At 47.6% G+C, this 17,963-nt stretch overlaps 1 protein-coding gene across 1 annotated transcript; it reads left to right on the forward strand.

Annotated features, from left to right (window-relative positions):
* Nucleotides 1-1,858: 1,858 nt before the first annotated feature.
* On the forward strand, nucleotides 1,859-14,881 carry PPIC (peptidylprolyl isomerase C). Its single transcript, XM_059693782.1, has 5 exons — nucleotides 1,859-2,077; nucleotides 7,575-7,688; nucleotides 8,163-8,256; nucleotides 10,583-10,767; nucleotides 14,227-14,881. The coding sequence occupies exons 1-5, from the start codon at nucleotides 1,952-1,954 to the stop codon at nucleotides 14,353-14,355; spliced, it is 648 nt and encodes a 215-aa protein (XP_059549765.1). The 5' UTR covers nucleotides 1,859-1,951; the 3' UTR covers nucleotides 14,356-14,881.
* The last annotated feature ends 3,082 nt before the right edge of the window (nucleotides 14,882-17,963 follow it).

The raw sequence follows: 17,963 nt of genomic DNA on the forward strand, positions 1-17,963 counted from the left end.
AAACTTGGGGTGCAACAAAGGTGGGGCACAGATCCCCACCCCCCCCAATGGTGCACGGGCTTGAACACTCGCCCCTTCTGAGGAAGGTCTCCTGTCCCCGTGGCTGCTTCTTGCTTCCCATGCCCAGCCCAGACCAGGAACCAAATAACAGAAGAGACTTGGTCCAGCTGAAAATGGTGCCCAGAAAAACGGAGGCTTAGTTCAACAGACTCTAAATTTAAACCTAGCCTAACAAACAGGAATGCTTGAGCCTCTTCAAGGCAAATAATACTAAATCTTGATTTGTTTTTTTTTATGATAACCATGGAGGAATTCTAAGAAGAAAGATCCTATTTCAATAGAAGTTATTAAATCTAAAATGGTTTCTTTCACTTCCACCGGACCATTTGTTAGCCTTATAGGGATAGTTCAGTTGATAGTTTTGGTGGAAGAGAATTGCAGCCCGTCTCATGATTGAGCCGGAAGTTCCAAGACAAGGGGGGAATGAAAGGCGCACCGCCCGCCTCTCCGGGCGGTGCGGGGGGAGGAGTCTGACCGCCTGGCTCTGAAATCCCTCCGCGCCCGCCGTAGGGCCTGGCCTCCCCGGAGCGGTCGAGTCTCCGGACCGGCTGCGCGGTGGCCGGCGGCGGGCCGAGGGGTGGGGGCCTGGCGGCGTCCGACCACGGGGGAGGTCATGGGGGCGGAAGGCCTCACCGCCTCACTCTTTCCTCCCTTCCCCCGTGGTCGGCTCCCCGCTTGCCCGCGCTGAGGCCGAGGGTCCATGCGGCCCTCGGGGCCCAGTCGGGGGGGACCGGGGCCTGCGTGGGCCGACCGCCGGGCCCCATGTGGGGGGCCATCCTGCCTTGTGGCGAGTTCGAGCGGCAGCAGCAGGAGCCAGACAAGGACTGCGCCCTCCATCTTGCCTTGGGGTCTCCATCTTGGGACAGGACCATGTGCACCCTCCATCTTGCCTTGGGTCCTCCATTTTGGGATGGGGCCACGTGCTTCCTCACGGGAAGAAGCCGCTGCTAGCCACACCCAGGATTTCTCTGAATTAACCAATGGTGATCAAGGGAAGTGCACGCCATCACTATGACCACATCCTGTACCGACTCGCGCCTGGCCAATCAGCCGGGCCCACAGTGCCCTCTCCTGCCCTCACTCCACCCCCCTTTAAAACCCCCTGTCCCATCAGGCCTCTCTCTCTCGGCCGCTGGACTTTCCGCTGTGTCGGTGGGTCTGGTGAACGGGGAGCGCAGGCCGGCTTGCATAATAAAGGACTCTTTGCTTTTGCATCGGACTGACTGGCTCCCTGGGGGTCTTGGGAACTTTGAAATCTGGGCACAACACCACCTAGGGGTCCCCAAGTTCGGAGAGCGTCCCAAACTTGGCTAAAGGCTCTGAGACCACATCGGAACCTGGCTGCGAGGCGGGGTCTACTCCCAAGGCAGCCGAGGTCACAGACCCGGACTCGTTTGCAGAGTCCTCCCCCCGCCCCCTCCCCCTCCCCCCCTCTCCTCTGCGGCGCGCAAGTTGCCGCGCGGACCCTAGCCAGGAGCGTCCTCGCCTTTCCTTTGGGTTTAACGTGCGCCTACGCGGTAAGTTCCTGGAGATTCCGGAGCGCACCCCTCGGCTCTTGAACTCCAGCCGCGCCTGGCGCTCCCTCTCCGGGGCCCCGCGCCCAGCACAGCCGCCCGGGCTCGCTCCCGGCCGACGGACCGGCGCTCCCGCCGCACCCTCTGCGGGGAGCCCGCGCGAGTCTCTAGTTCAGCCGCTGGGCCAAACTTGGGAGGAGCGCGCCCCGGATTCCGGTGCTGTCCGGACCGCCCCATCCCTGTCCTTCTCTCCCCGCCGCCTCCACCCCCGCCCCCCATCCGGGATCGCGCAAGCGCAGCCGGCCGGGAGTCCCGCCGCCGCCGGTCCCGAGCCTGCAGAAGCGCCCGAGCTGCCGCCGCCACCGCCGCCGTTCGCCATGGGTTCAGGCCCCCGGCTGCTGCCGCCTCTGGGGCTCTGCCTGTGGCTTTGCGTGCTTGTGCTTTCTGCGGGGGCCTCGGGGTCCTCGGGCGTCCGCAAGCGAGGCCCCACGGTGACGGCCAAGGTGACCGAGTGGAGGACGCACGTCCCCTCCTGTCGGGCAGAGGGATGGGGAGCTTTGGGGACCGGGATCCCTGTGTCGGGTAGCAAGGGCGGGGGGGGGGGGGGCGCAGAGGATGGGCGGCTGCGCCAGGCTGGTGCGAGGGGATCGCCCGCGCCGCGGTGGTGGAAGTGCTCGTGGTGGGGAGAGGGGGCACTTTCCCGGATGACTTCTTGGGGGGCGAAGGCCCGAGCCCTAGCCCGCCCCCGCCGCCGTTTGTTTGAACTTGACCTCCCAGGTCGGGGGTCCGAGGTGGCCAGCTCAGGGGTTAGGAGAAACTTCCGGAACCGGTGGGCCCTCCAGGAAGGGGACGGCCCAGGCACTTCCTTCGGCGTGGCGGGGACTTGGGAACTGAAGCGGGAGGAGTGCGGGGGGCGGGGGGGGGGGGGGACGGGAGGGGCAGACGTGCTCCGAGCTCAGCGGTAGCCTGGGGCGCCCGCCGGCGATGTCACCCAGCAGGGAGAGCCCAGCACTGCCCCTGCGCCGGTGTGGGTGGTGTCCGGGCAGGAGTTACCACCCGTGCTCGAGGGAGCCTGCCTCCTCCATATGGGAGCTTGGTCCTCCCCTGGGGGAGAGAGGTGCGCCCGTAGACTTCAGCGGCTCGGGTGGTGCTGGCGGCATAGGCAGCACCTGTGTCAGTGAGGCCGGCCTTTTTGTCTTGATTGCGGGGGGGAGGGGGGGGGATCTGCCAAATCTGCCATAGACTGCCCTCGTGGCTTCAGTTTTTTTCCAGCAGTTACCCAAGGTTAGAAGATAATGGCAGGGTGCAGGGCGCAGGGAGAGACAGGCCGAGGGGAGGGGAGGGGATGCTTGGGCTGTTAATTATTACTGCTAGAAAAACTGCTAGAAAAACGGGGCGGTAGTCTCTTGGAATCTGGAGGAAGGGGCCGCTCACGCAGTCTTAACAACCAGCCCCGTGTTCCACCGTGGACATGGTACTGTGGAACTCGTAGAACCCTTAAATCTACCGCAGACCCCACCTGAGAGGGGGCGAGGGGGTATCAAAGGGGCTGGAAGGGGGAAGTTCAGCCCCGCATCTGATGTACCCTGAGTGAACCAAAAGGCCTTGGTGTGTTTGGGGGGGGGGGGGTGAGGGGGGGAACTGCCTGAGATAAACTTAGCCTGATTGTTTTCAGCGCAAATTCTACTCCCAGCCCCTTGATCTTTTGGGCTTATCTAGTTTTGGGAAGTGGCTTGTGCAGGCCACAGAGCTGAAGCAGGGGATGGGGGCTTTCAGTCTGCAAATATATTTGGGCCTATTAGGATACAGTGATAAACATAAAACTCATGAAGTTATGAAATGATGAAGGAAATAAACCCCAGTATAGATTGAGTGACATTTAAAAATACCTGAAGGATAAGAAACCCAGCCTGGCAAAAAAAAGTAGGGAGGCAAACTTAGTGCCAGTGCAAAGGCCTCCAGACAGGAAAGCCACCCTCCCATCAAGAGGCTGGATTGCCTGGGAAGTGTGGCTTCAGGGCAGGGCTGACAGGGGCGTGGCTCCAGGTGAGGTTGGGGCTAAGCAGCAGCAAGATCCTGCAGGGCCTCAGAGGTCACAGTTAGGAGTGTGGGTTTTGAGGCAATTTGTCTTATAATTTGAGATCTTATTCTAAGTGCAGATAGAGCTGCCGAAGGGTTTTAAGCACAGGTTTGACAGGCTCTCGTATGTGCTTTTAAACCATTACTGCGGTGGCTCAGTCTCCAGAGAGTGACCTGGGAGGTCATGCTGGGCTCCATGCCAGAGTCCAGATGGTGGTGCCTGGGATTAGGGCCGTAATGGGAGAAATGGGGAGCAAGGAGGGACTTGATATAGATTCTGGAGGTATCACAAGACTTGCTGACAGTTTAGACAGGGGGGAAGGGGAAGGGATTAGGATTGCCAGATAAAATACAGGAGGCCCAGTTAGATGTGAATTTCAGATAAACAGTGAGGAATTTCTTGGTGTGAGGGTGTCACCTGCAATATTTGGGAGCAAGCTTCCCCTGGGAAGTTGTAAACCTACCAATGCAGAGCCTACCCCAGAGCAAGTCAGTCACCACCTCTGGGGGTGCCTGGGTTGGGAAACGCGAGAGGAGGGAGGGATAGAGGAGAGGAGGAAGCTGTGGCTGCAGGGGGGAGCTTGGAGCATCTCAGCCCCTGGTCTAAGGTGCTGTCACTGAGGAAGTTTCCAGGTGTTCTCTTCTAGGATTACGTAGGCTAGTCTTCAGGTTCCACTCTGTTGAATTCATTACACTTTCAGTGAACTTTTTAAAGCAACAAGATCTCCTGGAAAATGGAGACATTAAAAATGATTTCTCTGAGTGGGGAAAAGTAGATGAATTGGCCACTGCTCCACTGTTTTCTTTTCCCTGGCAGTCTTTTGCTTTTCCTCTGATTTCTAAAATCAGGAATCTGTAAATGAGGTGTGTGGTGCTGTCCGCCTGCAGGGCCCTTTACTGGCCCTCACCTTGGCCCTGAATCCTGCTGTCAGGCCACTGCCTCAGCTTCCTGCCCAGCCGAAGAGGCTCAGGTGGGGCCCTGGCTCATTGGCCTCAAAAGCCACTGAAGTGGCCCCTGCATTTTCCAGCAGAGCCAGGGCTTCTGTACAGCCAGGCACCCGAGTGTAGGAAGTAGTGCCGCCGCCTTTGCAGCTGTACTCCACAGCGTGCTGGCACTTCCTGCCTTGTGGCCTGGCCGTGAGACTAAGGCCGGGTGGCCGTGATCTTGGGCGGGTTCTCTGCTGTCTCAGGCTCTGGCCCTCCTCTGTAAAATGGACGGAGATAATATCTGCTCATGAGAGTTCTGCACCCTGGATGTGATAGAGCAGGTAAAGCGATTAGCCCTGATGGTGCTCCTGATCGAAGAGCTCAGTTGTTAGAGTTATTGGTGTTATTAATCCCCCTGCAGCAATGCAGACCTGAAGAATCGTCTGTGTTACAGATGAGGACCACCAGCTCGCAGCCAGTTAGCGGTGGAGCTGGGTTTCGTTGACATCACAGCTCACTTTGCTGTGGAGATGGAAGAGGATGAACTCTACAGGGGTTTGGGTCAGGCTACCGAAGTGCCTATTCACTCTTCCCTCACCTCGCTCCACCTCCAGTGCCCCATAATTTTCAAATCACTTTCAAGGGCAGCTTTGAGGGAAAACAAGAAGTGACTGAAATGCCCACCCCTGAAGTGCAACATGGGATCCAAGTACCAACTCCAGGAAGCCTGCCCTGGTCCCCTCGGATAATCAGCACCTCTAACCCTATTTTATCTGTACTCGTCTTCTGATAAAACTCGATATCCCATTATATTAAAGCTACTGGTATATGCGCTTTCTATGGGACTGGAAGCTCCATTTCCATTAGAGTGTAAGACAGTAAGATTTTTACTGAGTTAGGCTGGATGAAAAGCACTTTGCAGGCTCCCCAGATGTTATTTTCTTTACTTGTGGGGAGCCGATAGAGGGTTAAGCCTCGGACTGACCTGTGGGCAAAGTCACAAACAATTCCCAGCTTAGAGGGCACAGTCCTCTTAGCATAATTAGGCTTGACCTTATGAGGCTCCCTAGATCTTATCTGGGAAGCTAATGGGCTGAGGAAGTGCAGGAAGTATAACCATGGTGTAAACAAGTGAAACTCACAAGAACAAAAACAAGTGAAACTCACAAGAACAGTGTAACTTTGGAAACCACTACCTTGTTTACCTCTCACTATAAAATAAAGGCTCAGCTTGCCCTGGGATCTCTCTCTGTGGCCTCAGCCAGGCACAGGAAGATCCACGGAGACTAAGGAAAGCTAGAGAGTTCTGAACACTGTCTCCGTGTAAAACATTCTTCGCTGACTCCGTCCACACCTTTGGGGAACCCCTGGATCTGCTGGGGCTGGACCCCAGCATTTACTTTCTAAAGATTCACAGGCTTTATTTGCTCCGCTTTATTTTAAAAGTCTGGCAGGCCTTTCTAGTATCTTATACAGTACTTCTTTAAAATTATGTCCCTGATTCTTTTCCCGGTGCCACTTTGTTAGAGCCCCTTAAAGAATTTACTCCTTGGCTTGGAAATCCCTTTGGAGAGACAAGCTCTACAGGACCAGGCTCATGTGTGGGTTAACGCAGCCTCATTGCATTGCTCTCCTCTACATCATTGCCTCAGCTCAAGGTCTTCCATGTATTCTTAGTTATACCGGATAAATACTAACACAGTGTTTACTGCTTTGCCATGTGAAAATTGTAAAACACCACATGGAACACTAAATATCACATCACTCACGGCAGACGAGCTGATGTATTGGCAGAAGCTCTTATCTTGAACTGAAGGTGGACAGTCTTTACTTCGTGATTTTTCTCAGCTGTAAGACATCCTTTTTCTTTGACAACCCTTCTTATATTTTTTAAAGCCATCTCTTGAATGTCTTTTTTCCACATCCATTCAAACATTAAATTGGTTCATATAATCTAAACTCACTAATAGAATGCCCTTCGACTCCATGGCCTTTTCAAGTGTTCTGTCTCCGAATCATCTTCACACAGTGATTTGTGAAGCAAAATGGATATAATTTCATTTCAGATGACAAGGTTCTTTTTAAAGTCCAAGAGAACCTTTAAAGTTTATCTGCAAAAGGAGCGACTCACACTTACCTCTGGATATGTGTTTTTTTTGTCCTAAAATGTTGGGACAGTAAAAGAACCCGTTACTTGTGTAACATGATGAAGTATGTCAGTCTTGTGGCCGGTGGGCCACTAAACGAGGCATGCGGCCCGCCGGCCGCGAGTTTGACATGCTTGGAAAAGGTTTCCTCAGGACCTGAGTGTAACTTTTGCTGTACTTTGGGTGAGGCTGGGGACCTGGTGCCTTACTGAGCTTGGGTTAGGGTTAGGGTTAGGGTTAGGATTAGGGAGTGAGCGGCAGGCCTTTGGGAGGACTGCGTGCGATTTGATCATCTTTTGCAGTCCCCTTGGCTGCAGATGTCTATGGAGAACTCACTGGGAAAGTAGCAGTGTTTGAAGTTCCAAAAACTAAATCTGGATGGCTAGCCTATTCATCTCCTCACCAATTTTTCTTCTTCTGCCAAGATGAGAGAGCATTACCTTTCAGAAGAGAAAGTTTCCACTCTAACCTTCCTTCACCCACAAACTGGGAAACAGGAAGTAGCAGCAGTGCTTGTCTGGGTGTGTGGGGAAGTGGAATTCTTGAAGACTTTACTGGCCGACTCTGACAGTATTGAATCAAACGTGAAACCCAGTACCTACCACAGTGTCTGGCCCTTAGGTGGTGCTCAATAAATGGTTGTTGAATGAATATGTGTGACAAAGTGCACCCAAAACATGGGATTAGAGTTTTTTTAACGTATATCATGCTCCTTCATGACCCCTCTGTAAAATACTGGTGGGCACGGCTTTCGTATGTGGATCAATTCACAGATTTTCATTTTCACTTACCTTGTATACGTGGCGTTTCCACATAACCTCCTGCTCTGCCTTTCAACCACACACAGGTTTTCTTGGATGTGAGGATCGGAGACAAAGATGTTGGCAGGATAGTGATTGGCCTCTTTGGAAAAGTTGTGCCCAAGACGGTGGACAATTTTGTCGCTTTGGCCACAGGGGAGGTATGTCTCCGCTTATTTCTTTTGTGCCCAAATTGGATCTTCCTTCTCTCAAGTCAAGATAAAGATGTCTTCTGGGAAAAAAGTATTTAATTAGTAGGTCAGGTGGACCTGAGACATCTTGCAATATTTTACTTCATTTTTGTATAAAACCTGTATTCTTCAGGCCCTCGGTGTCCTTAAAACACTGAGGCTTCTAGAAATCGAGGGGAAACAGTCATCAAGTGAAAATGCAGATTGCTCTTTTTTTAGTAATTCACATTAGTACTTTACTTCCATGGTTTGTTTGTTTACTTATATTTATTAATTTGATCAGTTAATGATAATTTCTAACAGTGAATTATTGCAGAGGCCTAAACAAGTTCTATAGGTATTTTGTATAATTTTCTCGTTTTGTTATTTTCAGATAAACACTGGGGTTTATCTTTCAGTATGGGTTATATCTACTTATATATTCAATTGACATAATCTCTTTAGAAAGGATATGGATATAAAGGAAGCAAATTTCATCGTGTCATCAAAGATTTCATGATTCAAGGAGGAGACTTCACCAATGGGGATGGCACTGGCGGTAAATTGTCTTTTGTATTTTTCCTTTTCCACTTAACAAACTGAAACCTAAAATTAAGCCAGTATATTCCAGTATATTGAGTTCTAAGATTTAAGGAACAAAGTCATAAAGACCACCAAATGAATTCTTTAGGAAGGATAAAGTTTTGGGGGCCAAAAGTTGGTAGATATGAATGAGCAAGACCTTCTAATTTTAAATAGTATTACTTTGGTGTTCATTATCTCCCCATAGCGGAAATATGTCCATTTAGTAGACTATTTAGCAGTTATTAAAATGCTAGACTACTGGTATGTAGCAGTACAGAAAGCTGTCTGCCACAGGAAGGGAAGGCAGAATATACCACTGTGCTTATGGGGGTAGCAGCTCGCTACAAATTGGATGTTGGTGGAGGAAGACGGGGCATCATTTTAGAAGGACGAGATTGGCATTTAGACGGCAGGATTACAGGTGAATTTATCCCCTTCTCTCAAAATTCTTTCATTTCATTGTCAGCTTTTTTAATAATAAAAAAATCAATCAGTAGATGAGTTTTCAAAATTATAATATAAATTAATTTTTATAAATAAAGTTACAGTTCTGTAAAATACAACTAATTAAATGTATAGACTTTCAAATCTCCCTGAGCATGGTTTCTGATGGAGGATTCCAGCTACCCAGCTCCTTGGACTATTTTCCTTCAGAAATGTAGTGAGTTCCCTTCCTGAATGCATGTGGTACATGTAACCATGCAGAATTTAAATTTAAGACTTTTAATGATCAAATGCCAGTTTTGGTGGATATTAAACTGCTAACTTTTTCAAGAAACCTAGGCCATTTTCCAGCACTATTGCTAATTGTATGTTTATTGCAATGGTTTATTTATAACAAAATGCCTACCATTACATGTTTGGATTTGCCAGGCACTTCAGGAAGATTACCTTTAGCCCTTGCAAAAATGCTGCAAGCTGCAGGGAAATAGCATGGAGCAGGTAACTTGGGTAAATGGGGTCGGTGAGGATGCGCAGGGAAGGGATCCCAGCTGCTGTGGAGCTGGTTCTCACTGGAAAAGCCTGCAGCTCAAGGATCAACAACCCCCCTCCCTCCCCACACCATCCCCTCCTGGACTGACATCCCACTCTCCTCCCCTTGGGCACAGCAGGAATGGTGACTGAGCTTTACTGTGTCTCCTTTTCTATATTTTTCTTTCTCGCTGCCAGTGTGTGTGTGTGTGCGTGTGCGTGTGCGTGTGCGTGTGTGCGCACGCGCACAGGTGCAAGTGTGTGCATGCATGAGTGAGTTAAATTTCTCTGAGTTTTGGAGATAGGACCTTGTGGATCACTTAATTCAGCCTAAACTCCTCTGTGGGCAGAGCTTTCCTGCCAGGTCACCTCATATGTCACTGACCAACCAGCTTGCCTTTGATATCCACTTCTGGTCCTAACTAAGCCAGGATTTTAGGGCTGGCAGTGGATGGATAGGGAGCCCTGCAGAAGGGGAGAGGGTGAGCATGACAGGCACTCACGGTGTTGGAGGATGGAGCATATATTTCTCATGGGGAAATGTGTTCTGCTCTACCTGCTGCTTTGCTAGAACTCCAGCCCATCGGCCTGCTTTTGGTCGTTCTGTTCAGGTTGGATCACTGGGTGTTCCCCATCACCATCACCTGCATTTTGACGAGCCTGATGTCATTGTGCCTAATGACTTCCAGGCTGGCTGCTCTTGCTCTTAGTGCTGAGGCAGCAAAGAGCACCCGCTTTAGAATCAGAAAGCCAGGTGCTCAAGTTCTGTTCTGCTGTTTTCAGGTTTTGTAGCCTGGCTTTCTCATTGCAAACCAGGATTGAGAATACCTATTCTATGGGTTGTTTTGAGAATTAGCTAAGAGTATTGAGTGCTTAGTGTACCCTGGTTGGATGCGGAGGTAGGAGTGACCCAGGAGAGGTACCCTGGACCTCAGGACAGAGATTGAGCCATGAAATGGCTCATCCACCTTTCAATCTGGCTTTACTATTACATCTTGCCCTTCAATTACTTCTCATGTTATAGTGAAATCACTGAACTAGTTGGTCAAGGTTTGGCCCTTGGGTTGAGGCCAGAGGGTATGCTGCCATCCTGTGTCAAATTTAAGGCTTTTGTGTATGTTGGTTTCAGTCCCCAGTGCCCTGCTTCCTTAAGGAGTTCCTACTTTATGCTCCCTTTCATTTCTCCTTATCTTTTACCATCTTTTCCCCATTTCCCACTCTTATTGGGTCCTATTTACCAATTCTACTAAAACCTCATGTTTCCCTTTGAAGAACTGACTTTCATATAACATCTGTTGAATCTCCTCTTTCTTGTTCTGTCTCACCAGGTATAAGCATTTACGGTGAGACATTTCCAGATGAGAACTTCAAGCTGAAGCATTATGGCATTGGGTGGGTCAGCATGGCCAATGCCGGGCCTGACACCAATGGCTCTCAGTTCTTCATCACCTTGACCAAGCCCTCCTGGTTGGACGGCAAACATGTGGTATTTGGAAAAGTCATCGATGGCATGGTAACTTGATATATTATTTTTCTCATTCAAAGCTTTATATTTATAATGAGTATTTTCTTTTCTTTTTTTTTTAAATATATTTTATTGATTTTTCACAGAGAGGAAGGGAGAGAGATAGAGAGTTAGAAACATTAATGAGAGAGAAACATCGATCAGCTGCCTCCTGCACATCTCCCACTGGGGATGTGCCCGCAACCCAGGTACATGCCCTTGACCGGAATCGAACCTGGGACCTTTCAGTCCGCAGGCCGATGCTCTATCCTCTGAGCCAAACCGGTTTTGGCTATATGAGTATTTTCAATGAGTATTTTAATGGTGCTTGTTAGAGATCCATCATTATAAGAGGCTGATCGGCCTTTTCAGAGGTGAATAAATTACAAATGGTATGGCATTTTAATTGTTAGGAGCATTGGGGCAGAAGCTGAGGACTTGACATGGAGAAGTTGAGTACTTAAGTCAATATAGCTCACTACTTGTTATAAATGGAAACTCTACTTAAGGTAACCAAATAAAACTAGGGCCCTGTGTGTGCATACAACGGAATATTGTTCAGCCGTAAAAAGGAAGGAAATCCTGTCTCATGCTACAACATGGATGAAACTTGAGAATGTTAAGTGAAATAAGCCAGTCATAAAGAGACTGTATGAATCTACTTATATGAGGTGGTATCTAAAGAAGTCAAACACATAGGAACATAAAGTAGAATAGTGGTTGCCAGGGGTTATGGGGAGGAGGAAATGGGGAGTTAATGTTCAATGGGTATACAGTTTCAGGTTTGCAAGACGAAAAAGTTCTGGAGATTAGTTGCACTATAATGTGAATATATTTAACAATGTCGAACTTTACTCTTAGGAATGGATAGGATGGTAAATACTACATTATGTGTTTCTTACCACAATAAAAAAAAAAACCCTAGTGCCCCATGTGGTTCAGTCCAGACATAAGTCACCTTTAGAGACACACAGTATAGCATTCAATATTACTAAAGAGAATTCAAATTTATGCTGCTGACTCAAAAAATACCAAAGGCGTCCAATTCATAATCCATAGGAACACTTCTTAAAGTCCTCATTCTTTCCCACTTTCAATATTTCTTCTCCTTAACAACTGCCCAAAGTAGCTCTCTCAACTGCTGGCTATTGGAAGGTCTGCCCAACCCAACCCTGGACCTTCCTTGTCTTCTTCCATATTTCATTGTGTTTTGTTTTCCTGTGAGTTGGTCTGCCTCCCTCATCCAAACCTAAATAAACCAATCTCACTCACTGCAACTCTTCCACAACTTCCTTCCGCCTGCTATTCTGATTCTACCCAACAGAAAGCCAGGAAGTGAGCTGGCCGACTCAGAAGCTCCTTTACAAGGAAAGGAAGTGCCCAACCTGAGCTGTCAAAGATAGAATTCTCATTAGCAAGTGGGATGAGAGGGGGTAGGGCAAATACATATCACTTAATATGTCACTTCACATCCCATCACAATAAAGGGCATGCCTATGTTCTCATGAGCCATAATTGCCCTGAAAATAATATAGTCTTTTTTTTTTAAATATGTTTTTTATTGAATTTTTAGAGAAAGAGAAAGGAAGAGGGAGAGACGGAGAGAAGCATGGATGTGAGAGAAAGACATCCATCGGCTGCCTCCTGCACGCCCCCTACTAGGAATTGAGCCTGAAACCCAGGCATGTGCCCGTACACGAATCAAACCAGTGACCTTTTGGTACATGGGACAATGCTCAACCACACAGGCCAGAATCCAGTCTTAAATGATAATGAATGTCATCACTCTTCAAGTCTCTGATTGAACTTTGCTTTGAATGAGCTAAACATGGGCATGCCTGTGTTAAATGAGTTTGGGTGTTTGACTACTGGGCCTAACCAAGTTCTAAATAGTTTAAATATAAACTGATTTACTCATCCAGTCAATGAATGTTTTTTAATGCAACATCATGCTAAGCTGTAAGAAAACTGAAGAGTACAAGTTTTGGGTGGTCATGGTTTTTCTTCCAGCCTTCTAGATCTTATGTCCTATTGCTCTAATTGAAGCAACAGTTTCCTTCTATCAGTTGGTATGCCTCCTAGGAGACCTGCTGCCTGGTCTTAGAGGAAAATTCCTTAACATTTTATGGGTTATAAACTTTTTAAAAAACTAGTGAGAACTATAGACTTTCTCTCCAGGGAAAAAAAAGTGTGTGTATGTTTCATAGTTTCAGGAAATTGAGGGAATCCCCTGAATTCCATCCTTTGATTCTCCAAAGATCATCTGGGTGGGGTTAACAAAGTGGCCCAGATGATCTCTAGCCTCACCTCAGAGCTACGGCAGAACCTCCAGAGGTGGGCCCACAAATAAGCATTTTTAAATTGTGGTAAAATATACATAACAGGGCATTTTCCATTTTAACCATTAAATAAGCATTTTTTTAAAAGTACTACAGGTTATTTGGATATGTAGTCACTGTGTTAGGGACACATGTGTGCGCACACACGGTCTATTTAGAAATACATATTATTAGAAGAATGCTGGCCTTTTATCTTAAAGCGATCTAAGTCAGCCAGAGGTTGGAATGTCCAAGGCACTCAGCACTCTGTTGCTACTTGTGTCTCAGCATGTTTGGGAAACACCAGAAGCTGACTTTCCCCGTCCTTGGCCAGGCCTTTAGTGTGACACGAGGTGGTATGTGGGCCTGTGAAATCTCTACGGCAGAGAAAGAGGCCTGTGCATCACTGTGGGGTTGGGATTACATTAGAGTTAGACTCAACTATGTATGGATTAAAGGCTTGGGTCAGGTGTTTTTTAAAAAAATATATTTTTATTGATTTCAGATAGGGAGAGAGAAAAACATCAATGATAAGAGAATCATTGATTGGCTGCCTCCTGCTCACCCCCTAATGGGTATAGAGCCCACAATCCGCAACCTGGACATGTGCCCTGACTAGAAATGGAACCTGCCCTCCTGATTAATGGGTTGATGCTCAACCACTGAGCAACACCAGCCAGGCAACTTGGGTCATTTTGTAAATGGGCAAACCCAAAACAAGCTCCCCTTCTAAATCTGGCCCATTTGATGATGCCTGGACCTATGACAGGTGGAGTTGAAATAGACTCAAACTCCATGTTTACTGTTACTTAGGGTTATAACAAGTGAGTGGAAATATCTTTAATTAGAGGTAGGTGTTTACAAAAATATCTAATTTTTTGTTTTTCAGAAAATAAAATGCTAATAAAAAGAAATGAGGAAGTAGATAAATGTGCTCTCTAATCAGTAAGGTAGTGGGTCAGTTTTTTTCTTTAATATGTAAATTTCCTGAATAGTCTAAGTTTTCCATAGTTAGCTTGTATAGTTTTGTTATCATAGAAAAAAAAAAACTTACTTCCCTCTTGGGCTTTTAGACTTGGTGTTGATTTCACTTTTGATTGCCATTCTTGCTGGTCAGAAGTGAACCTCGTGTCCGCTTTTCTCTCACCAGACAGTGGTCCACTCCATAGAACTTCAGGCAACTGATGGGCACGACCGCCCACTCACCGACTGCTCCATCGTCAACAGTGGCAAGATAGACGTGAAAACACCCTTTGTGGTTGAGGTCCCCGACTGGTGATGCAGCTGGCAGGAAACAAGGAACATACTCTATCAGGGTGTACATGCGTGCGTGCGTGCGTGCGTGCGTGCGTGCGGGTCTTTTGATTCTTCAAAGTTACTGTTTTGCTTTGTCTTTCTACTCTCTTCTGTTTTCCACTCCAGATCACAGGAGAGTTATAAAAATCAACCAAAGTTTATTTTGCATGAATTTTGTTAAATCACTTGTTTAGGAACTTTGTACTTAAAAGACATATCCCCCTTCCTTCAATGGTGCTATTTTTAAACTAGAAAACTCGGTATTCGCTATTTTCTTTGGAAGAACACAATCATTATTTTGCTGAATTAACTGTGATCCCCAAGTTAGGTGATACTGAAGATTTGTCAGGAAAAGATGGGGACGTGAAGTGTATTGTTTTGTATTTAAACAGAATTCATTTTAGGTAAAGGGAGATTTGATTAGTATAATCTGATATATGTCATAGGAACCTTTACCTGATGCAGGGTGCTCTGTTGTTCTCTGTATTAAATACTTTTTATATAGATCAGCTCTTTTTGCAAGACTTTTTTATTAAGTTAAAAATTCTTTAAAAATTAATGTACAAAAATATACACACTCTAATGTTAACGAACGGATTGGAGAGGGTTCTGTAAATCAGAGTATTAAAATAATGGAATAATTTGGGGTGAGAATGCACAGAAATGATGCCCATCCACATTCCAAATACTTGAACTGATTAGTCCCTAATTTTTACTAACTGCAACATTTTCAGAAAGGTCCCTTGAGTCCAGTAGCAACAAAAAGGAATCTTTTTTACTTAAATGAGCTGAGAAAGGAAAATCCTGTTGGGGCCTTATTGTGACACTCCGGGCTGTAATGGCCTGTGCCTGCTCTTGTTCACATGGGAATGCTATCTGTTAGAAAATAGCCTATTGCTTCTTCTCTGGGTCCCATGCAGTGAGGGTCCAAAAAATTCCATCTCTTGAGCTGCATTCTAAGAAAATGGCTTCAATGAAAGGTGAGAGGAAATGACCATTCTAACTGCTGATGGGTTAATCCCCACAGCTCTCTGGAGAAGCCAGGAGGGCAGTGCTGTTCCAGTGGCCAAGGAGGGCCTCCTGCGGGCGGGCACATTCGAGCTGAGGGCCGAGGAAGGAAGAGTAGGTGGTGGGCAGGCCAGCCCCGCATTCAGGCCTGCTAGGCAGAGAGGGAAGGGGAAGGGGGAGGATCCCGAGGTGAGAGGGAGTGGGCTCCCTCCAGGGCAGACGCCAAAGCCAGCATGTTGCATCCTGAGAGGTCAGAGGAGTCAGGCTGAGACTGGGTCATGTCGGGCCTCAGGGCCAGGGTAGTCGCAGTGTAATGGGGAGTTACCAGTTTAAGCTGGGGAAGGGCATGATGTGGTCTGCACTGGAGAAAGGTGATTTTTACAGGGAGCTGAAGTACGTATCAAGAAACAAAACACTCCTAACCTTTGAAGCCCCAGTCCTGGGAATTTGATTCAGAAAGTGATCTGAAGTTGTGTTGGGTGTCATCCAGTCCCCTGTGTTCCGGGAATGGCCCCCCATTCTGTTTTGGGGATCACACCATTCCCTCAAGCATTTCTTGTCCTTGGTGTAGGCCCGTGGTCGGCAAACCGCGGCTCTTTGGCCCTTAGAATGTGGCCACGAAGTTTCAATCGCACTGTACGTGCGCGCCCGCACGTGGTATTTTGTGGAAGAGCCACACTCAAGGGGCCACAGTTTGCCGACCACTGGTGTAGGCGGACCCTATGGATAAGTATGTACCTGGCCTGGCCACCTCATTCATTACCTCCTGATACATATATACTGAAGGCTCAACAGAGATGCAGTGTTGGCCCTCATGGTTCCCAGGGAAGGAGACAAGTAATTCACATGTATGCCACATGAATATATAGCAGAGCATCAGGTAGTAATACATCTATGAGGAGAAATGGAGCAGGCAGGAAGGTGGGGAGTGGAGAGGTGATCCTGAAAGTCCCTAAGTGTGGGCTGAAGGATGTGAGTGGGTAGTAAGCTGTGAGGACATGGGGGGCAGAGGGAACCAAGAGTGGTGGCCCTGGGTGAAGGGCAGACTGGCAGGTTTAAGGAACAGCAAAAAGTCCATGTGTGCAGTGCCAGGGTGATGGGGAGTGAGGTGGGAGAGGGAGCAGGGTTGTCCTGTTGGCCAAGCAGAACATTGCCTCAACCCTGACCTGGCGACTGGCTCAAGGATAGGTGTTTGACCCCAGGGGTGCTAGTGAGCCTCAATTGTGGGACTTCTGCTGGAAATTCCAGGAAAGGGCTGCTGTCTCTTCTGTGAGGATGTAAAGGAGCAGGTCAGAATAAAATCAGCAGCGAGGAAAGCTGGACCAGGGGACAGAAAGATGGATGCCTGAAGACACAACTGAGTCCAGCAGCCTGAAGCCAATCTCCACCCTAATTTATTAGCCATGCAGGCCAATACATTTCCTTTTTGGCTTAAGCCAGGGTGAATTATTTTTTGTGATTTGCAACCTCAAGTCTTTGTCCAATACAGCAATATTGAAAAGTTTCATGTATAAAGATGTGAATTGCAGAATTATTTATGGTAGCAAAATACTGGAAGCAACCTGAATGTCCCAAAATGGTTATAAAACATACATCCCATAATAGAATACTATGCATTCATTAAGACCAACGCTACAGAACTTAGGAGTAACATGAGAAAATGGATGTTTTCTGGAAAAAAGTAGAAATTCTGTATGCAGCATGATCTCACTTATGTAAATATACACTGAGTGGCCAGATTATTATGACCACCTGACGTTTGTAGGCAAATTAGCTATAATTTCGCGCTGAAGTTGCTAGAGGGCCAGACTATTATAAATAGGGAAGCAGGTTGTTTACCACGACAGTAAAGTGATTTTTTTCTGAAGATATGGGTAAACAACGCGATTTAACAGCCTTTGAACGTGGGATATATTTGAACGTGAGTGGCCAGATTATTATGACCTCCCCATCAGTACTTCGTTGGGCCACCTTTTGCCTTCAATACTGCGGCAATTCTTCTTGGCATTGACTCCACGAGATGTTGAAAGGTGATGCGAGGAATCTGACACCATGCCTGATGAATAGCACCGTCAAGTTCTGTGAGATTTGATGGTTGTGGAACCAGCTGCCTGATGGCTCTTTTAACTCTGTCCCACAAATGCTCAATTGGATTGAGATCTGGTGATTGTGGGGGCCACCTAAGCAAGGTAAAGTCTCCCTCATGTTCTTGAAACCACTCCTGCACAATATGAGCACTGTGGCATGGCACATTGTCTTGTTGGAAGAAACCATCTCCATTGGGATACGCCATCAACATGATAGGATGAACTTGATCAGCAATGATACTTAGGTATGTTGTGCTATTCAGACATTGTTCCACACGAATTAAAGGGCCCAAATCATGCCAGGAAAACGTGCCCCAAACCATAACACTGCCCCCACCAGCTTGAAGGGTTGTACTCATGCATGTGGGGTGCATGCTTTCATGCTGTTTCCGCCAAATTCTCACTCTGCCATCTGTATGATGCAACTGGAAACGTGACTCATCGGACCACATGACTTTTTTCCAGTGCTCGACTGTCCAATCCTTGTGTTTCTGTG

This window comes from Myotis daubentonii, chromosome 4 (assembly GCF_963259705.1).
Source record: "Myotis daubentonii chromosome 4, mMyoDau2.1, whole genome shotgun sequence".
Taxonomy (NCBI): domain Eukaryota; kingdom Metazoa; phylum Chordata; class Mammalia; order Chiroptera; family Vespertilionidae; genus Myotis; species Myotis daubentonii.